This window comes from Notechis scutatus, chromosome Z (genome assembly GCF_049901735.1).
Source record: "Notechis scutatus isolate UNSWTSFEM ecotype Mainland chromosome Z, rNotScu1.2, whole genome shotgun sequence".
Taxonomy (NCBI): domain Eukaryota; kingdom Metazoa; phylum Chordata; class Lepidosauria; order Squamata; family Elapidae; genus Notechis; species Notechis scutatus.
In genome coordinates, this window is record NC_142025.1 from 105,927,087 (window position 1) to 105,950,647 (window position 23,561).

Genomic DNA, 23,561 nt, shown 5'->3' on the forward strand with positions numbered 1-23,561 from the left:
AGTTTTCTGGGCAAGATTTAAGAAGTGGTCTGTCATTGCATCCTTCCTAAGGCTGAGAATCAGAGAGATAGAACTGGACCAAAGTGGCTTTGTGCCTAAGGCAGAACTAGAACTCATGGACTCCTTCCCGAACCTATAAACATTACATAAAATTGTCTCTTTTGAAGTTATAATATGGGGGTAATACATACGTAAAGCAAACAAATTTTAGATTAGATTTTTTTTTGTCAATCTTTGTTGTAAGAAATATTTTAACAGATATTGCTCCTCCTCTAGTTCATATACAAATGTACCTAATCTTTCACTATCATGGAAAGAAGAAAATCCACTTTATATTCATTACATTTAACGTATGAATACATGTCCTTAAAAAAAAATATCCCCAAATGAAGGATTTAGGAATACATATCCTTTTTTTAAAAAAAAAAATCCCCTAATGAAGTTTCGCTATTGGTAATTATATGGAAATGGATATGATATCTCTTTTGGCAGTAGTATACAATAATAAATCATTGCTTTTTATGATGATAATGATGATGATGATGATGATGATGATGATGATGATGATGATGATGATGGATCTTACCTTCCCAATCAAGCCTATAGAATAGTCATGTGTTTTCTGGTAGTGTCCTTTAAAGTAGTTAAACTATAAAAATGATAGGTAAACATTTTTACTTTTTGAAGTCACAAAGTTATATTCTGCCACATCCTATGAGATCTAAAGTATATCAACCTTCAACAGAAAGAAATTGTCCTTTTTTTGTTGCACATGCAATATTTACACGATATTTTAAAAAAATCATTGTCCTGAACAATTTTTTTTTCTTTTTTTGCAGCTCATGTATGGATCTCCTAGAGTTGATGCAGGGGATATCAATCTTCCTTCCTTTTACCAAATGATTGCAAATGGGATTTATGAGTACAGGGGTATCTTCCACTTACTTCTACATTTCAGTTGGAAGTGGATTGGATTCTTGGTGGCAAATGGGATGGACTTAGATTGGTTTATACAGATCCTGGTACCTGAGTATTCCAAAAAAGGCATTTGTTTTGTCTTCATTGAGTTATTTGACAGTTCATGTTATAATGCCAATACAGGATTTTTTTTTTCAATTGTATAATAGAATTTTATGATAAAATAATGGGTAATGAAGCCAATGTCTTAATTTTTAATGGATATACACATTCCATGATCATTTTGAGATATTTATTAAATACTGATTATAAAGAAATATTTGGAACCCAAAAAGGGAAAGTATGGATCCTGACTATTGGGACGGAGTTGAGATACTTTGCTAATAAAAAACCTGGGATTTACAGGACTTCCATGGTGCAATATCATTTACAATTCATGCCAAAGAATTGAAAGGATTCCAACAACATATTCAAGATCAAAAGCCTTCTGTTGTAAAAGAAGGTGATTTTATCAAAGATTTCTGCACTCATGCATTTGGATGTGTATTTCAAGATTCTGATCTGGGAGATGAGAAGGTGAATATTTGCAGTGGAGAGAAGACATTAGAGAGTCTTCCTGAACATGTTTTTCCAAAAAGAGTAACAGGCCACAGCTATAGCATCTACAATGCTGTATATGCTGTGGCTCATGCTCTGCAAGCCATGTATTCCTCCACATCTGGAAGAAAGGTAGTGATGAAAGAAGTGGGAAAGAAGCATCATCATTGTGGCTGGCTGGTAATACTTCATTCTGTGGTATAGTCCATTTATATGTTGAAAGATGAAATGTATAACATGAAATATTTTGTCAAATCAAGTAGATAGTTGCAATTACTTTTCCTACAGTTATTGAAGTTGTATCTATTGTAAATATTGACAATAATATATGAATACTATCATAAATGATTCTAATACATAAATAACTGATAAAAGATTAGAAGGATAATATGAATACCACCAACAGAAACAGAAATATAGAGTTATAACATCATAGGAATAGAATCATAGGAATAAAAATAGCAAATATTGAGCACTCAAGAATAAATAGACATAAGACATAAGACATAAGAATTTATGTTGTCATTACACTCGCAAGCGGTGCAACGAAATGAGGTGCTCTTCCACAAAGTAAAAACTGGACAAACACCACTAAAAAGAAAAAATTTAAACTAAACACAACCAACCATACAATCATCTCTATGCAATTTAAAAATGTAAATACCCCATTACTCTCAGCCATTTAATTCCACTTTAAAAATCTTATGACCCTGCATTCAAACTCAAAACTGCACTTGGATAAAAACTGTTCTTAAATCTGGTCGTCCTTGTTCTGTAATAACCCCCTAAATCTCCTTCTCGATGGTAATAGTTCAAAGAGCTGATGTCCCCGGATAGAGAGGAGTCATTCAATATATTAGAGTATCTTCCTCTTACGTCTATTCCTATACAGTTCTTCCAAAGAGGGGAGTGAGCAGCCAATGATGTTTTTGGGCCGTCTTGATCACCCTCTGAATTGCCTTTTCTCTGCCACTGTGCAGCTCTGAGAACCATACACAGAGACAGTAGGATAATATACTCTCAATTGAACTCCGATAGAAGGTAGTCAGTAGACTCTCAGCCAGTTGTTGTTTCCTAAGAATCCTTAGTAAATACAACCGTTGTTGTGCCTTCTTAATTAAAGCAGCGGTGTTTGCACTCCAGGTCAGGTTATTTGTAATGATGGTCCCGAGAAACTTACATTCAACCACCTGTTCCACACGAACAGCTCTTTTCCTATAGTCCACTATAACCTCCTTGGTCTTCTTAATATTAAATAGAAGATTATTATTTTTGCACCAGCGGGATGGCTGTAATACCTCATCCCGATATGCAGACTCATCATCCCCAGAAATAAGACCTACAAGTGTAGTATCGCCTGCAAATTTCATTATCCTATTGTTGGGATGTTTATTTGTGCAATCAGATGAATAGATGGAGAACAGTAGTGGACTAAGGACACAACCTTGTGGAGTGCCAATGCTAAGTGTCTTGACAGTAGAAATATAACCATTCAGTTTAACTCTTTGTGGACGATTTGTTAAAAAGTCCAATATCCATAAACAAATAGAATCTGGAAAATCTAGATCTTTGAGCTTGGCTATTAATCTGTGCGGTATGATGGTATTGAAAGCAGAACTAAAATCTGCGAACAACATTCTTACATAATTCCCGGTGTTTCCAAATGGGATAAGGCCATGTAGCACAGTAATAATTGCATCCTCGGTTGATCTATTTTCTTTGTAAGCAAACTGAAGCCCATCAAAGGAATCGGGAAGGCAGGAGATAATATAATTTCGAACTAGCTGCTCAAAGCACTTCATTAAGATGGAAGTTAGTGCCACCGGCCTATAGTCACTCGGACCATTTGTGGGCAACTTTTTAGGCAGTGGAACGATGGTGGAAGCCTTGAGACAAACAGGAACCACACATTGTGTCAAGGATCGATTAAAAATTTCGGTCCATACCCCAGCTAACTGATCAGCACAGTCTTTTACCACCCGACCAGGAATTAAGTCAGGCCCAGCTGACTTTCTGGAATTAACCGCCTTCATTTTCTGCCTCACATCCTGCTCATTCACAATGAAGGGGAGGCTCTGCTGAGTAGATGATGGCAAAGGGACAGTTTCAGTTTGATGGATCTCAAATCGAGCAAAAAAGTTGTTCAGCTCCTCAACCACCGCCGCACTACCATCCGAAGAGACCTTTTTTGCTTTATAGTTCGTTAGTTGTTGAACCCCCTGCCAAACCTGCCTCATGTTATTACTGAGAAAGCAATCTTCAATTCTCCTCTTATATTCGGCCTTAGCTTGCTTAATGCCTCTCCTCAAGTTCGTTCTTGCAGCACTATAATCTAGATCATTCCCAGACTTAAAAGCCTTATTTCTTGCGCAACAACAAGCGTCTAACCTTCCCGGTCATCCAAGGTTTTTGATTAGGATAAACCCGGATTCGTTTATCCACCGTGACAGTATCAATACAGTGTGCCATATACCCTAACACCGCAGCCGTGTGATTGTCGAGATCAGGATGATCAAAAACTTCCCAGTTTGTCTGTTCAAAGCAGTCCTTTAGCTGCTCCATTGCTCCCTCTGGCCAGCTTTTCACCATCTTGACTACCGACCCTGCCTGTTTTCTCAGAGGAATATACTCCGGGGCTAAAAGCAGGGACAAGTGATCCGACTGGCCCAGATGTGGTAATTGTAATACCCTGTATCCATTTGCAATATTCGTGTAGACCTTATCCAAGGTGTTCGACCCCCTAGTGGCACACCTTATATGTTGATAAAATTTAGGGAGGACCACACGAAGATCTACATGATTAAAATCTCCTGCAATAATGTATACAGCATCTGGCATTAATAGCAATTTTTGAAAGATAAATTTAGTTTGTAGACAATAAAATTCTCAAACACTTGTAGGACCCAGATTCATATCATTCAAAGATGACTCAATACGAGGTTTGTACAACATCTACCAACCTGAACTTAATACTTTCAAAAGTATTTTTCATTTTAGAGGAAAACAAATCTTGAACTGTCCTAATATTACACAAGCTTTTTGTTTGTATGTTTGTTTTTTATGTGTGGAAACTTAACTTTTGGAAAGTACTTTTGGAATCGGGGCCTCAGTAATGTGGCTCATAATTCTAAAATCTTTTATTAAGATTATTTTCCCTACTTCTCATCTATGTACTACTAAAAAGGTTTATAATGAAAATTGTTAAAGACTTAACATAAAAAGTCAATTGAAAATATTTGGATTTTGTGCCAAAATTGTTGTTAGAATTAAGGCATCAAGATTATTGAGAAAGATTTAAGACACAAGATATGGGAGATACCTACAATGACTCCATATGTAAATCTCAAAAGATCCTTGAAATCTGGCTTTCACCTAGGTCTGGTGTTAGTGTTTATGTCCATTTTTACCTGTTATGATTACTCTTTCTTTTGCACTGTTATACTTTGTTTTTATATTTTCAATTGTTTAGTTAAATACTGGCTATGTTGTAAGCAGCCCAGAGCCTTTTGGAGTGGGCAGTTTAAATAAATCCCATAGTTACCACATTCAAGGATTATGTGATTGTCATTGGCAACTTTCTCAGTTACCAATAAGGAAAGTGGGAGAAGATGAATTTGATATAGAGCAGGTGACTTATTAACAAGTATGATGCTTTGCATAATCACAAAAAAGTTGTAAAATCAGATGCAAATCATTTAACAACATCAGTTATTGAGTTGCAATGAACTTCTGGTCTCAATTCCAGTCATAAGTCAAGAATTCCAAATAATGGCTTATAATAATAATAAGAAATAATACAACTGTTATATACAAATGTGTAATATTTTATTTTCTGATCTAGTTATTCCATTTCATGAAATCTGTATCATTTAACAACAGTGCTGGTGAACGGATTTTCTTTGATCAGAATAGGAAGCTAGTTCAAGAACTTGACATCATCATGGGTTACTTTTCCCAATCAATCATTCACGGTAGTGAAAGTTGGAAAAATGGATCCTCAATTTCCTCCAGAGAAAGCATTCACCATTAATGAAGATGCAATAGTATGGCACAGCTGGTTTAATCAGGTAGCAATTAACTGAAAATATATACATATAAAAGCAAAATGCCACACATGCATCATCACAAACTCTCCAGAACTGTACAGCCTACAAATTTGAAATTTGTCACGTATTTTCCTCTTGGCTTCTAGGTGCTCACTAAGAAAGCATTTTTCAAAATGACCATCAGAGCATTAAGATTTTGTATATTATGATTAAGATGCTCTGATGCTAAGGAGTTCATCTCCTCAACTGAAAAGAAATATGTTCCAAATTCAAAACACAAGCAGAGGAGAGGAGTTTCAGTTTCAGTTTTAGTTTCATAGCAGCAACCAGTTTTAGTACAGAACAGTTGAGCTAAGCCACACTCAGGCTCTTTGCTATCTCCTCCTTGCTCACACAGCAAATACTGCTTCAGTTTCCAAACAGCCCTCAACTCTCTCACTCACTGACAGGACACTAGCCAGATGAATACCAATGGATGTTGGTAGGCAGAGGCAGAATTTTTTCCTGTTATTTTCCTTCCCCAAAACTAAGCCTGACCACATAGTTTCGTAGCGAAGCACAGGTATTGAGCTAGTATTTTATATATTTCCCACAATCATATTTCAGCAATATGAATGACAAGGAATTGCCTCTTTCTTTCTCTCTTTTCCTCTCTTTTGGTTACTTCTGTGTTCAAAGACTTCATTCAATTGGCTGGTAATATATCTATAAATCTCAGATATTCTCTACATCAGAATAATTCTGGTATGAAATGTGTAAGTCAACTGAAATTGATTAATTGAATGTTCTCTAATGAAAATTTACTAATTTATTTAAAATATTTTTCTAGCCACCCATATTTTTTATACAGTACTGTAGAGCTTACTTGCACTTAACCTTTAGATCATCCTAAATTTGTCAAGAAAAGTTAGGTTTTTACAGATTTTGGGAAACTTGACAGATCTCAGGGTAAAAGAGGTTCTAAAAGGCAGGGGGCTCTGTGAAGAATCTGAAATCTCATTAGATGGCAATTTTTGAGGAACAGGAGAGAACAGGTCTGTCTGAATTGGTCATTGATTCAATTAATCAATGTTTTTTCTAACTTTGTCCCAAAACTATTTTGTGACATCCTTAACAACTAACTGCTGGAATATATGTGATTAAGTGTGACTTTTTTCATTTGTCAATGGAACCAAAAATTCTTTCCTTTGAGTTTCAGGTTCCTTCCAATGACATTACAACATCAATGAGTATTTTTTATTCAACCGAGAAAAGGAAATGTCTATGAAAAAGAAAGCACACATTTTTTTCCAAAAATTGAATAATACAATAAAATGGAGTAATGAAAATGCAGTAAAATGTAATAATTTCTGTGACAGAAAGTCTATGTTATTAAACATGAATATGAAGAATTTCAACTAAGTATTCTATAAAGTATATTTCTCTTTGATATATTTTCAAGGCATTTCATCCATCAAACTGGTTAGAGAAAAATTTTGTAAATATTATCAGTCTTAACAGTAAGACTTAGCAAGAAATCTCAATTCCAAAGATGGGTAATTCCCTTATCAGAACTTGGATTAACTTGACAAAAAACACATCAAATGTGCCTAGATTAGAATCGCTATTATAGACTAGAATCAAGCCTTTAATAGAACAGTTCACCATCACACTGAACAGTGATTTCGGTAGTATAAAATTTAATAATAATAATAATAATAATAATAATAATAATAATAATAATAATAATAATAATAATAATAATAATAATAAATTAAACACTCTGTTTATCATTGTTACAGAAATGCTAAGAGAAAAGGTCCCTTAAATAATTCTGTTTTGTTCAATCTTTTTGATGTGCCCATTAGAATTTCTTTATATTTAACAATTTTCTTGGTGGCTTTTAGAGGCAGCTAATCAGGGGTGGGATCTGACAGGGTTAACTACCAGTTCAGTCATTTACGAGGTTCGGTGATTTACAATGTGCTTCCCTGCACGCTGTTAGCGTGCACCTATAAATTGTCATCAGCATGCTGCATGCAGAGAAGCAACTGTTCAAAAAGCCCCTTTTTCCTACTTTTTTAACTGCAGCTGTGCCTCGCATGGCAGCTGAAGTTGAAAAAATCAGGAAATAAAGGTCAGGTAACAGCCCAGGTAGGCGTGTGGGCAAAAACATCAGCAGACATAGAGCCAGTTCTATGTCTGCTGCTCTTCAGAGCTACCGGTTCTACAGAGGTGGACAGAAGCGGTAGAAATCCACCCCTGCAACTACCGTAATATATGTTGACATAATGGTTATCAGCAACAGAATGAACCACTAGTTCTTACCACATCTGACTCTACCTATATGAATAATTAGACACATGGGTATATTTGTTACCTGGGTAATGCTAAACTGGGTAAAATTACCTACAAAATGATACTTGTTTTTCATTCCATGCACATACAACTTCAACTTCTATGACTGAAAAAATTACTGCTCATTGGAAATTACATACAGTGATTCATTATTTTGTTGCATTCTGCATTTCCATTCCTCCAAAGAGTCAGGGACACACACACACACAAAAAATGGGTCATCTCAAATAAAAGGAGAATATAAATTAATTATTTTAATTCCAATATCATTAATATAATCAAAATGTCAATTTAATAGGGATAAATATTATTTGAAATAACATGATTATGTCCAGTAAATAATCATATATTTCTTTCTTTCACATTAATTATTGCAATTGTTTCCCAAGTTTTGGAGAGACTCTGTGGCAATTCTGGTTCTCAAATACCTGAAAAAAAGAGAAACAAATGAAAAGGAAAACCATGTCTAATGTTTTATTCATTTACTGCATTTACTTAGATATTATAGACATCCATAGCAGTAACTTTACAGACACACACACACACACACACACACACACACACACACACACACACACACACACACACACATATAAGTGATGTTATTGCTATGGAATTTAATACATTCAGGAAACAGAGTAAAACAATGTGAGTTTTGATTGGAAAATATTCTAAAGGGCAGGGGCTACAATAGAGAAGCCACATCATCTGGTTCCTGTAAGAAATGCCAACTACTGTTCTCCTAACTATGATGACCTTTGTACCACATATTATTATAATGACATAATTTGACATTTGATTCTCTATAATTACCTTGCTCTTTCTATATTAATGGATAGGCATTGCCTATTTCTCTGTGTAATGTTCTTTGCCAACCTGGAACCAGAAAAAAAAGGAAAGAAGGGAAACCTTTACATTGTTATGATTGTATTCCATGCCCCAAAGAATCAGTATCCCACCACAAAGGTGAGTAGTATGTTTAGATAGAGCATATGTTTATTTTCAAAAGAAAAATAATTATATAATAATAATTCAATAGATAAGTCATGCAACCCCCTGCTACGTTCATATAGCTATCTATGCTCTTCACTGCTAACCACTGCTAACCACTGCTCTTTATAATACATTTGCATTAGGTAAAAATAAAAATAAAAAAGAGGGCTTGAAGACAGATATGGCTAAATTTTCTGATCTAATGTTACTTGAAATAGTGTTGTCTCTTTATTTTTATCCTTTCCCTTTTCTTTACTTCTTAGAAATGAATCTATTTGCTGGCATGGCAATTATGCCACTCATCTTTAAGATGAATATGCACAGAAGATTTCAAATGTTACTTTGTTTTCATGCTTCGTTCACGATCCTAAGGTCAATATATTATAATTTTATTTGAAAACTTCTATTTTGCAGTCATGGCTGATTGTGTCAAATATCCTAATGACTACTATGCTAATGAAAATAAGAATACCTGTATTACCAAGATTATAAGCTTCTTGTCTTATGAAGAACCTTTGGGTATCAGTTTAGGCACCAGTGCTCTTTTATTTTCATTGGCAACAGTTATGATACTAGGAATATTTCTGAAGTACCACAATACTCCCATAGTGAAAGCCAACAACCGTGGCCTTACCTATATACTACTTATTTCACTCATGCTCTGCTTCCTTTGTGCATTTCTCTTCATTGGCCAACCGAAGAAGGCAACGTGCTTTTTCCAGCAAATAGCTTTTGGCATCATCTTCACGTTGGCTGTTTCTTGTGTGTTAGCAAAAAACATCATCGTGGTTCTCATTTTCATGGCAACCCAACCAGGATCCAGGATAAAAAACTATGTAGGGAACAGCCTGGGTTGCTCTATTGTTCTTTCTTGCTCTTTTCTTCAAGTACATCTCTGGTGTGGATGGCAACTTCTCCTTTTCCAGATATGGACACGAATTCAGTACCTGAAGTAATTGTTTTGCAGTGTAATGAGTCATCACCAGTTATGTTTTATTGTATCTTGAGTTACATGGGTTTCCTGGCAATAGTCAGCTTTACTGTAGCTTTCTTTGCCCGCAAGTTGCCAAATAGCTTTAATGAAACCAAACTTATAACATTCAGCATGCTGGTATTTTGTAGTGATTGGTTCACTTTTGTCCCCACTTACTTGAGTGCCCAAGGAAAATACATAGTAGCCGTGGAGATATTCTGCATCTTATCTTCCACTGCTGGATTACTGGGTTGTCTCTTTTCCCCCAAATGCTACATTATTTTGTTGCGACCTGAGCTGAACAAAAAGGAATTTTTAAGAAGAAAGCAGTAATCAACCTTTCTTTCTTTCTTTTTCTTAAAAGCATGCTTAAACCCCTTTAAAATAAATACCATTGGAAAGCATTGCTTCTTGGTTTCCCCACACACACACTATGAAGCCTTTAATCTACACCATTTTTATATCTCCATAAAAGGAGAGCACGTTCTATATTTTTAGGGCAGGTGTGGCTATTTGGAATATTTGATTTAACTGAGTAATTGAATTATCTACTGTACATTCCTTCAAAATTACACAAATATATTTGTTTCTCAGCCTTAGTTTTATTCATTTTCAATGCTCAAGTGATCTGACTGCCTACAAGATGCATCAGGGAAGGAGAAAAAAGATTGGGTGGGAAAATCAGGTTTTTGTGATCAAAGAGGCATTATGGATGTAGATTCTTCTGCCAGTTGTCAGGCAACTGGTTTGAACTGGTCTTGAGAAATTACAATTCTCTCTTGGCTTTTTACATATGCAATGTTTTAGCTAAGGAAACAAAATGGAAAAGAAGAGAACAAACTCTGGTTACCACATTGAAACAAGAAGAGGGTAAAAAGGGGTAATTTCTGGTCTCCATTTACACACTGAATGGGACAGATGTGGCAAGTGAAGATTGCTGTTTCCTTACAACTAGAGTTTTTCAAGGCAAAAGTGCAGAAAATGTTCACAAGCAACTACTATTTACATCTGAACTGTCTAACTACTTGTAATGATTTTAATTACTGTCCACAATATCCCATTGTAGCTTCTTCTTACTGTATGCTAAATGTTTTTTCTAACAGTTTATTGTATATTAATAAAACATAACTAGCATTAGCATTGTTGTGCAAATGATGAGAAGAATATCTACATTCCTATTATAAATTTGGTGCTTTATAAAATAAATGGTTATCACTTTAGATATTTATACACCTTCATTTTCTATGATCAATCAATTCACTCTTTGGCATAATTTCCACATAGATTGATTTGTATACATTGGCAAAAGCTCACTGTAAGCAGGAGAAGTTATTACCACTTAAAATAGAATAATGGCATTTTTAAAAAATCCAAAAAAAGAAGGGAAAAGATATATTCATAAAACTAAGTAACCAATAGCCAAACTAAGAAAAATAAGACTTAAATAATACACATTTGTTCCCAATAATTGTTAGCTTTCTTCCATGTCGACCAAAGATGATAGAAGGTGCTTTCAGTGTGAATACATTTCTAAAACATGTTTGACACTCTATTATGCAACTTTGAAAATCTATTAGATTCTAAATTCCAATAATACATCTTTTTATATATATTTTTACAAATTATATTTTAAAGTGAATTTCACTACCTTACTATACATAATCTCCCACTGATCCAGCATTATATTATACCCCCCAATTGCTTATTTCATCATAGTATTTAACATATTTGTTTTGGATATTCATTTTCAGAATACTCAATACATCTTGGCAATAGGACACTCATCATTAATACAGAAATGAGATTCACATTTAGTTTTCCTATTTATAAAATTTTTAACTCTTTCAAACAACTGGGAAAAAGGAAAACCCTTTTAAATTCTTCTATTATTTTGAATAAACTCTCATTCAGAAAAGTCAGTAAATTTGCATACGTCAACCAAGCTTGTGTGACTATCATTTGTCTTTCATATAAAGCTTATTGGGATGATAATCAAGCAATCTTGGTTTATATCTATTCCAAAGCCATCTACCTGTTTGTGTGTGTATTTGTATGTGAGTAAGTGCCTTTACTTCAGTCTTGATTCTTAGTTGATACATGGACAAGGCTGTAACTTTCCTTGTCAATACTTTTCTGAAGAAGCTTGCCATTGCCTTGTTCTGGCTGGCCCAAAGTTGTTCAGCTGCATTCATGCCAAAGGTAGAACAAGAAAACATGGTCTCCTAATTTGTAACCTAGTTCCTTCTCTATCCTGTCAGTTATATATAATTAAATAAACAAAGTAAGGAAAAGGTTTACAAGGGTGTGGAAATCTCTTTCATAGTCCACTATAATCATTTTTTCACCCTAGATATGAAGGATAACTGTTGACAGTTCTTCTAAAGATAGTTTGTGGGTGAAGGGCTTGTGGTTATGAGTTCAGAGAAGTCATAGCAATCCAATGAATATATTCACATTAGACATATAAAAAAGAGATATAAACCTCTCATTCTGTAAAGGTTCTCAGTCATCCAGGTCATGGTTGTCCCAAAGGTGTTTTTTCATGAGGCAACTGGACTTTTTTGAAGGAAAGTCTGGTTGCCTCCTGAAAAAGCACCTTTGGCGTCTCATGTTAAACCAGCTCATACTGGTTTAAAATAATATATGAATATATGACAAAACTTCTGAACAGGTACCAAAATGACTTCTGTGCAGAAATTTGCCAATCAATTTTCAATTTAATAAAATGAAGAATACATAAAATGTTTAATCCAAGCAATTTGTTCAGGTTTTGTTTTTTACTTTGGGTTTCTGTGTGGGCACAAAAGTTGTTCACAATATGACAAAGAACATACAATGTCCCTACAATTAACAGAAGAGCTACAATTACTTCTGCAGCATTGAAATTCCCTTTGGGGATTGCTATGGCAGTTTTAAAGGATGCTATTAATGTGCCTTCAAACACCATAGCATCAGGAGATCCCTCTGGCAAGCCCAAATTTACTTTTTCCTCATTCCTTTCTTCTTTCATTCAATTGTCTTCCAAGTGTCAGTAAAGAGGGCAACCATTCTAATCTGACAATTGTCAATGTGGAATACGCTGTTAATAGCCCAACACCTGCAAAAAGGCAACGTGGCTATTATCAATGTGAAACATTCTATTAATAGTACAACTGCAAAAAGAGAACTGTTTGCAGTCAATACATTAGCAACCAGAATGATGCTGTTAATGCTTTTGCTATTGCTACCTGTTGTAGGATGCAAATTTGGACATACTAAATGTGAGACAAAGCCTGTTCTTCTTTCTGTTCCCAAGTATTACGAGCCAGGAGATTTCATCTATGGAGGCATTATTTATCAAACCGCCTTCTATATGAATCCATACCGTTTCCACCAATATCCTTCTGGGCCCCCTTTGGGAAAAATGTTTGTATAAGGATTTTTTTTCCACTACAATATGCAAGTGAACACCTCACCTGTGGCTTCCTTGACAAGTGGCTTCACTTTATCAAGGCAATTGCTGTGATTTAATATAGCAAAATACCTTGGGAAGCATATCATTATGGTACAAGGAATTCCTTTACATCAAGTCCTTCTTGGTCTTCTGATTATTGCAGAAGCCATTCACTAACAACAGGAGAATAGCAGGTTGCTTACCTCTGGCTGAAAGAATTATCTAATGATCTTTTAGGCTTATTACTTGCTTTATATTTCCTGTTTTTAATTCTTCTCTGCCTTATTATATGTCTGTAAAACAATATTTGAAACTTCTTAACAACTTAAGCATACATTTTGCTATAACTATTTCTACCCTGTACATTCTGCCACTTACAATACCATTTTGTTATTAAAAAATTCAAATTATATTAGCTTTAATGATTTCCCCTTTTCCATAATCTGCTTGGCCTGGAGTGTCACATGCCTCATGCTCTTTTTCAAACTCGTTCCAATATTTCTATTCAGACATACCTCTAAAATGTTTTAGGTTCTGAGTATCTTCATAATGAATGATCATGAAAGGGATGAGGAAAGTATTTCAGGAAACTTAAAACCATTTGCATTTGCAATACAAATGCACATGTAATCTTAAGTAAACACATGTTGCTCCCTTTAACAGATTCAAGAGTTATATATGATCCAAGGTTGAACATTTTCTTTGCAGTGTAGTGACTGAAAACTACCAGCACATCCTGGCTTTGATATTTGCTGTGAAACAGATCAATGGAAATGCCCAAATGTTACCCAATGTTACTCTGGGATTCAATATTTATGATAGTTATCTGAATGCAAAGTGGACTTACCTTGCAGCAATGGAATTGATTTCGCCGAATAGCAAACTTTTGCCCAACTATAAGTGCATAATTAAAGACAATCTTTTTGCAATCATTGAGGGATTGATCTCAGACATCATGCACCAATTTCCAATTCTTATGAGCCTTTATAAAATTCCACAGGTAAGTTCCACTTCTTTCCCATTCACCTAAAGTGGTTGTTTTTGTATGCTTTATATGTTTTTGCATTTATTAGGAATGGTTGCAGAGCCAGATTTTTAAATTGGATTTTGCATTTTTATTTACCTATCAAGTCTTCTCAAATACCTGGAACAGACAAATTTCTTTGTAAAATTACATATATAAATTCTGCCTCCCCCACTTGAGTGGTTGTTTTGTCTCCCTGTGTTTGTGTGTTTTTCCTTTTATTATGACTGGGCACACAGTCAATGTATTTAGATTGGATTGGCATTTTTATCTATTTATCCAGTCCTTCCCAAGTTCCTGGGATAGGCAGATTTCTTTGACAAGTCTTAGTGGTATTGTGGCAAGATGTAAGCTATCCCAAATAAAGCTGCATAGAATGCATAATGACTTCATAGAACTGGATACCATGTCCTTTTTGGCAATAGTATACAGTTAATCATTGATTTCTGATTGGGGCAGGAGAAAAGGGGAAGAAGATTTTCTCTTACCTACACAGTCAATCCTATACTGTTGACCTGCAATGTTCTGGTCGACTCCTTTAGACTATTGATAGGTATGCATTATTACTTTCTGAAGTTGCATAACATTTATTATAAGCTACCACTCTATAAACTCTAAAATACATTATTTTTCAATGCAACATATTTACTCTGTTCTCTTGTACAATTAATGTTTATGCTATTTAAACATTTATCCATATTAAAATTATTCTGTTGTATAATTCAATTATTTTTATTTTTGGGCAGTTCATGTATGGATCTGCTAGAGTTGAAGCAGGGGATACCACTCTCCCTTCTGTTCTACCAAATGGTTCCAAATGGAATTTATCAGTATAGGGGTATCCTCACCTTACTTCTTCATTTCAATTGGAGATGGATTGGATTCTTGGTGGCAAATGGGATGAACTTAGACTGGTTCATACAGACTTTGGTACCTGAGTTTTCCAAAAAAGACATTTGTTTTGCCTTCATTGAGTTATTTGACAGTTCATGTTATGATGGCAATACAGGATTTTTTTTCCACTGTGTAGTAGAATTTTATGAAAAAATAATGGGTAATGAAGTCAGTGTCTTGGTTTTTAATGGAGATACGTGTTCTATGATCTTATTGAGATATTTACTAAATACAGATTTTAAAGAATTATTTGGAAACCCAAAAGGGAAAGTATGGATACTAACAGTTGGGATGGAGTTGAAGTTTTTTACCAGTAAAAAAACCTGGGATTTGCAGGACTTCCATGGTGCAATATCATTTGCAATTCATGCCAAAGAACTGAAAGGATTCCAACAACATATTCAAGAACAGAAGGCTTCTATGGTAAAAGAAGATGGTTTTATCAAGGATTTCTGGACTCATGCATTTGGATGTGTATTACAAGATTCTTATCCGGGAGATGAGAAGGAGAATATTTGCAGTGGAGAGGAGACATTAGAGAGCCTTCCTGAACATGTTTTTCCAAAAAGAGTAACAGGCCACAGCTATAGTATCTACAATGCTGTGTATGCTATGGCTTATGCTCTGCAAGCCATGTATTCCTCCACATATGGAAGAAAGTGTACAATGAAACAAAAAGGAAGGAAGCTTCATAATCCGGTTCTCTGGATGGTAATGGACTCTAGTCCAAGTATTGGGAGATTTTCCTCTAGAAAATTGAAGTGATAGTTACTTTCATAGCAATTACTGTGTATAAACAAAAAAAAGAAATTGTGATTAATATTGATAGCAGTATGTGTAGAAAGAATGAATTTATCATCTGCAAAATAAAATTCAACTCAAATGGATAGTTGTAATCACTTTTCACACACTTTGAAAATGTATCTATTGAAAATAGTGATAGAAAATATTATTTTTATTTATTATTTATTTTTTATTTTTTTTATTTTTGTCAATTGCTTACAAAATAATAGGTATAAGTAAAAACATAGTTATGAATACATGGATACATATAAGAAAAAAAAAAAAGAAACAATAGGACAAGAATGGTAGGCACGTTGGTGCACTTATGCATGCCCCCTACAGACCTCTTAGGAAAGGGGTGAGGTCAATAGTAGACAGTCTAAGGTTAAAGTTTTTGGGGTTTGGGGAAGAAACCACAGAGTCAGGTAGAGTATTCCAGACATTGACCACTCTGTTGCTGAAGTCGTATTTCCTTCAATCAAGTTTGTTGCAATTAACCTTGAGTTTGTATCTATTTTTGCTCTTGTGTTGTTATGGTTGAAGCTGAAGTATTCATTGACAGGTAGGAGATTGTAATGTATGATTTTATATACTATACTTAGATCGGACCGAAGGCAGCATAGTTCTAGGTTTTCTAGGTCTAGAATTTCAAGTCTGGTGGCATAAGGTATTCTGCAACGAGTAGAGTGGAGAACTCTTCTTTTGAAATATTTCTGGACTTTCTCAACTGTGTTAATATCAGATACGTAATGTGGGTTCCAGACTGATGAGCTGTATTCGAGTATTGGTCTAGCAAATGTTTTGTATGCTCTAGTTATTAGTGTAATATTACCACAGAAAAAGCAACATAAGATTAGGTTAACAACTCTTAACGCGTTTTTGGCTACGTGGTTACACTGGGCTCTAGCACTTAGATCATTTGAGATTAGTACTCCAAGATCTTTGACAGAGTTTGGATCATCAACAAGGTCTTGACTATTCAGCCTGCATTTTATTTTCTGATTTTTTTTTGCCAATATGTAGGACAGAGCATATATTTGTTGAGATTTGAAGTTGCCAATTGTTTGACCATTCTGATACATAGTCAATGACTTTTTGAAAGGTAGTAGTATTGTCTGTAGTGTTGAATAGCTTTACATCATCAGCGAAGAGAATGCAGTTGCTCTTGATATGATCACAGAGGTCATTTATGTAGAGTATGTAAAGAGTTGGTCCTAGAACACTGCCTTGGGGGACACCACTGTTGACAAGTACAGAATTTGATAGGACACTCCCAATTTTGACCATTTGTTGTCTGTTTGACAGGAATGCTTCTATCCAGTAATGCAAGTGTCCAGAGACACCATAAGATTTTAGTTTTAGGAGTAGTTTGTCGTGTACCACTGAATCAAAGGCTTTACAGAAGTCTATGTAGATTGCATCTATTGCTTTGTCCTGATTGAGTTGTGTAGTCCAGATGTTTTTGCAGTGTAAATGTTGCAGATTACAGGATAGTTTTTTCCTGAAACCAAATTGTTTATTAGAGAGTAGGTTGTTTGTTTCTAAGTGGATGATGATGGATTGGTTAATAATTGATTCCATGACTTTACAGGTGACGCAGCATAAAGAGATTGGTCTGTAATTTTCAACTAGGCTGGGCTCTCCTTTTTTGAAGATGGGGATGACCGTGGCTTGTGACCATAGTTTTGGCAAGGAGCTGGTCCTGAAAGATTTTTCAAAGATTATGCTTAGAGGTTTGGCTATGGCAGTGGATAGCTTTTTTAAGAAGTAGGCACATATTCCGTTTGGTCCAATAGATAGAGATGGTTTTAGATTGCATAGTGCTTTTTCAACATTGTCTTCTGTAAAATCAATATGTATTAGATCATTGCAGTTGTCTGTGGTTCGACTAGGAAATACTGGGCATGATCCATTGCTGTTTACAAATACTGAGTGATAGAAAATATTAATAAATGAAAACATCACTATTATTAACTTTATTACACAAAGAACTAATTAATGAGCAGAAGGATAATTGGAATTTCATTAAGAGAATTTTTGAATCAAAGTTATAACACAATTATAAAAATAGAGATATGTTGAAGCAAACAATAAAAAGTCATGAATGAATAGTATTAGCAAAATTTAAAATGTAGATTCAATTCAAAAACAATACAAAACCTCAAACTCTATGAAATCTGAAACTAAGTTTGGTAGATAATATTAAAGAAACAAAATAATGAATAATGAGTATATCACTCAAGAATGTCATCCAAAGATGATTCATTAAGTTGTTGCTTTTTTAACATTATATACCAATCTGACTTCCTTTCAATAATATTGAGCAGAATTGTTTGCATTGAATTGAGTATAATTGTTTGAAGCAGAGGAAATCTTGAATCTCTGAAATATTGCATGTTGTCTTTTCTTGTTTTTGGTTCATCTATATACAGTATTTTTGGGAGGACATTTAACATTCCTCATTATAAACCTGGTCATCAGAGCTTTCAATAATGTGATTCAGAAGGCTCTTATGATTTGGTTGTGATTTAGGACCAGGGTTAGTGTATATATCTACCCCATATCATATTTTTTATTGTTCTTCTCTTTTTGGGTCTGTAACATTTGTTGCTATGCTAAAACTATTTTAACTGAATATTGGATATGTTGTAAGACACCCACAGTCTTTTGGAGAGAGCAGTTAGAGCAAATCTAATAAATAAGGGTCATACATAAAATCATTAAAAACATGTTAATAATAATTGTACTGTTATTATATGCAAACTTTCTAAAACTAATTTTATTTTGTGATCTAGATATTCCATTTTATGAGATCTGTATCATTTAACAACAGTGCTGGTGAAAAGATTTTCTTTTCTCAGAATAGGGAAGTTGTTCAAGAACTGGATATCATCAACTGGATTACATTTCCAAACCAATCATTTACTGGAGTGAAAGTTGGAAAAATGGATCCTCAATCTTCTCCAGAGGAAGCATTCACCATTAACAGAGATGCAGTGATATGGCACAACTGGTTTAACCAGGTAGGAATTATCTGAAAATATTTTTGTGTATTTTCCACATTCATATTTCGGCAAACTGAATGACAAGGATTTTTTTTTTACTTTTTCTCTTTCTTGTTATCTCTCTGTTCAAGGGTTCCATTTAACACAGATAAATTTTTTTATGAATCTTGAAAAATTATTAATTTATTAATTTAACAAATTTGTAGAGCAACACATTTTATATAATATGATATTTGGTTACCCCATAACCAAATAATAAAAGTTAAATAAAAAGCATAGGAAAAAATACCAGAAATAACCATTTCCCCAACAAAATACAGAAGCACATATGTATCAAAACCATAAAGGTTCCCTACAGTTCATTTCATGCTATCCCAAAGCTTGTAGAAAAAGTCAGATTTTTGGAAAGCCTCACAGACCCCAGGGTGAAGGATCTGTATTGCAGAAATCTCACTATGTAGCATTATTTGAGGTAAAGGACAGGACGTAACTGATTTAGTTAATGCATTTCTGATTTTTTTCTCCCAAACTATTTGGCATTATCCTTTGTGGGAAATATGACATAGGAAATATGAGGTAAATGGCTCTGGCTTGTTTCATTGGACAATGGAACCAAAATTATGTCCTGTGCGCTTCAGATTCCTTTTAATGACATCATATCATTAAGGAACATCTTTTTTCAACTGGGGGAAAAAAGAAATGTCAGTGAAGAACAAAGTATTATTGGACACCTATTTTCTATGGAAATAGAATAATAGAATAAAATGTTCTGATAATTTGAAGGGAAAATATTCCCAAGTGTAGGGACTACAGCAGAGTAGCCAGATCTCTTGTTTTTTGCATGATTTAGTCAACTTGACCACTTGACAATGATGAATATACCACATATTTTTATTAATTAATTTGAAATTACATCCCCCAATTAATATTGTTTATTAATTGATGGACAGACATTTCCTGTTTCTCTCTGTAATGCGCATTGCCAACCTGGATCTATGAAAAAAAGGAAAGAGGGGAAACCTTTCTGTTGTTATGATTGCATTACATGCCCCAAAGGATCGATATCTCACCACAAAGGTGAGCATTAGCATGTGCAACTATAACATAGAGTTTTATTTTCAAAAGAAACATTCATGGAAGATATACGACTAGGTCAATCAACCCCTGCCGTGTTCATGTATCTAACCATGCTCTTCACTGCTTACCACTTCTGTATCAGATTTGTGCTTTATGATATATTTGTATTGTGTCAAGAAAATAAAAATAAAAATGAGGGCAGGAAGAGAGATCAATCTTGCTGTTCTGTTCTAATATCACTTAATATTTAGTTGTCTGCTCCCATGACCATTTACTGTAATATTTTCAATTTATTGCACTCTCTAAAAATGAATTCTTCAAAAAATGCTAGTGTGCCAATTTACTCCAACCATCTTTGAGATTTCAAATATCAAAGCAAACTTTCTATCAATGCCTCCTTCAACTTCCTGCAGTGAATATAATAAAAATTGATTTAAAAATCTTTCTTTTGTAGACATGGCTGACTGTGTTAAATGCGCTGATGATTATTATGCTAATAAGTATCAGAATACCTGTATTCCCAAAATTATAAGCTTCTTGTCTTATGAAGAACCTTTGGGTATCAGTTTAGGCACCAGTGCTCTTTCATTTTCATTGGCAACGGTTATGATACTAGGAATATTTCTGAAGTACCACAATACTCCCATAGTGAAAGCCAACAACCGTGGCCTTACCTACGTACTACTTATTTCACTTGTGCTGTGCTTCCTTTGTGCATTTCTCTTCATTGGCCAACCGAAGAAGGCAACATGCATTTTCCAGCAAATAGCTTTTGGCATCATCTTCACATTCGCTGTTTCTTGTGTGCTAGCAAAAACTATTACTGTGGTTCTCATTTTCATGGCAACCCAACCAGGATCCAGGCTCAAAAATGTGTAGGGAACAGCCTGGCTTGCTCTATTGTTCTTTCTTGCTCTTTTCTTCAAGTAAGCATCTCTCTGGTATGGATGGCAACTTCTCCTCCTTTTCCAGATATGGACATGAATTCAGTACCTGAAGTAATTGTTTTGAAGTGTAATGAATCATCACCAGTCATGTTTTATTGTATCTTGAGTTACATGGGTTTCCTGGCAATAGTCAGCTTCACCGTGGCTTTTTTTGCCCGCAAGTTGCCAAATAGTTTTAATGAAACCAAACTTATAACATTCAGCATGCTGGTATTTTGTAGTGTTTGGTTCACCTTTGTCCCCACTTACTTGAGTGCCCGAGGAAAATATATAGTAGCCGTGGAAATCTTCTGCATCTTATCTTCCAGTGCTGGATTACTGGGTTGTCTCTTTTTCCCCAAATGCTACATTATTTTGTTGCGACCTGACCTAAACAAAAAACAGATCTTAAGAAGAAAGCAATAGATTTTTTTGTTTAAAAGCATATAGCATAGTAAATGAGTTCAAAATACTTTAAGAGTGGATTGCTGTGATGTGAAAAAATAATAAATAAATGCAGATTTATAGAGATGGCCTAACAAAATGAACAAATTAAAAAAAAATAAACATGTCTCTTTAGCTGCCCAATATTTTGGTATTAATTGATTCCTTATTTATGTATTTTTATTAGTTTGCAATAACCCTTACCTGGATTTATTATTTTTAACAAATAACTCAAGGTGGTAGAACATACCCAACACACCTCTTCCTCCTGTTTTCCTCATAATAACAACCCTATGAGGTGGGTTGAATGGCTAAGGCAGGACTTGAACTTACAGTCTTTTACTTCCTATCCTGGTGCCTTAACCACTAGACCAAACTGACTTGTATAGTTATAGTAAAAATAGGAGATGAAGGATGAATTAGCTGCCTGTTTACATGTGCTCAGAAGAAAAGAATACAGTTATAAGTAATGGGGAAGCAGCAAGATTTACAAAATATATACTTCCAAGATGCTATATTCTGGTTCCTGTTTTGCTTATTCCAGGTAATACTTCTACCTGAATACTCAGATAATAACAAAAGAGGTCCCCATCTCTATTCCCATCCTACTAATCCCTTATTAAATACTAGATTAACTAAACATGCAGGTCAAATAATAAAAAAAAAAACTATCAAAGATGAATTCCACGATTATTGGAGCATTGTCAATTTTGACAGAAAGTAATCTTCTGACTTTCAGTTGATATCTTTTAATTTCCATTTAAACCTTATGGTCAAGAGATACTATTTTTCCCCTTGGGCTTTTACTATGCTGATCTGTGAAGAAACCTACTGGAATGAAGTAAAAGTCATCTTCATTTAGCCTAATTTTGGAATTCTACATTGTAAGGACAAATTTAACATGAATTCAGTCAAGAAAATTAAGGCCCTTTTCCACCAGTTTCTCTCACATCATTGTAGGAACAGTGTCTGTTCAAAATTTAGCAAAAATTAAAAGTACCCTAAAGAGAAATAAAATAAAGGTCTATATAGACAACATATAGGTAATTTAAAATTCATTTACAGTTCCCAGGATTTTACTCAATATCATTATTTATAAAAATTTAATACCCATTCTAGAACTTATACACAAAGCTGGTAATGAAATAAGGATAAAAATTGATTTATATTGTAGGCACAATTAGCTCTAATAATCAGTTTACACCAAGTTTAATGATGTTACACACTCTATATATCCCAAGAATTCTCCACATTTATTTTGCAGCAAACTAATAGCAATGTTTTTCTCATAATTTTGTTATTATTATTATTATTATTATTATTATTATTATTATTATTATTATTATTATTATTATTATTATTATTATTATTATTATTATTATTATTATTATTATTATTATTATTATTATTATTATTATTATATTGTTTTCAAATACAAAAAAATGATGAGTTTTCTGATTTTCCTGTAAATAGTAGATTAGTATAGTTTCTTTTGAAGTAATAAGGGTATTACTTAAAAAAAACTGTATTAAGTGTCCAGTTTCGGTCACAATGATGTAAGAAAAATGTTGAAACTCTAGAAAGATTGCAGAGAAGAGCAGTAAATATGATTAGTGGATTGGAGGCCAAAATATTTTTTTCAGTTTTATTTATTTATTTTTATTTGTCAATTGCTTACAAAATAATAAGCATAAATAAAAACTTAGTTATGAAAAAATAAAAGGAACAATAGGACAGGGATGGTAGGCACATTGATGCGCTTATGCATGCCCCCTACAGACCTCTTAGGAAAGGGGTGAGGTCAATAGTAGACAGTCTAAGGTTAAAGTTTTTGGGGATTGGGGAAGATACCACAGAGTCAGGTAGAGTATTCCAGACATTGACCACTCTGTTGCTGAAGTCATATTTCCTGCAATCAAGTTTGTTGCGATTAACCTTGAGTTTATATCTATTGTTTGCTCTTGTGTTGTTATGGTTGAAGCTGAAGTATTCATTGACAGGTAGGACATTGCAATGCATGATTTTATATACTATACTTAGATAGGACTGAAGGAGGCATAGTTCTAGGTTTTCTAGGTCTAGAATTTCAAGTCTGGTGGCATAAGGTATTC

General features: G+C 34.2%; 1 protein-coding gene and 3 pseudogenes across 1 annotated transcript; all 4 read left to right on the forward strand.

Annotated features, from left to right (window-relative positions):
- The first annotated feature begins 899 nt into the window (after positions 1–899).
- LOC148129057 (vomeronasal type-2 receptor 26-like) lies at positions 900–1,719 on the forward strand (annotated as a pseudogene).
- A 7,588-nt stretch (positions 1,720–9,307) lies between these two features.
- On the forward strand, positions 9,308–10,197 carry LOC113428436 (vomeronasal type-2 receptor 26-like; annotated as a pseudogene).
- Positions 10,198–15,128: 4,931 nt separating this feature from the next.
- LOC148129058 (vomeronasal type-2 receptor 26-like) lies at positions 15,129–15,980 on the forward strand. The gene has a single exon (XM_087947346.1). The coding sequence runs from the start codon at positions 15,129–15,131 to the stop codon at positions 15,978–15,980; it is 852 nt and encodes a 283-aa protein (XP_087803472.1).
- A 4,039-nt stretch (positions 15,981–20,019) lies between these two features.
- Positions 20,020–21,432, forward strand: LOC148129059 (vomeronasal type-2 receptor 26-like; annotated as a pseudogene).
- Positions 21,433–23,561: the final 2,129 nt, after the last annotated feature.

Coding starts and splice junctions, on each gene's coding strand:
- LOC148129058 (XM_087947346.1), top strand. CDS start 15,129: ATGGTTCCAAATGGAATTTATCAGTATAGGGGTATCCTCACCTTACTT.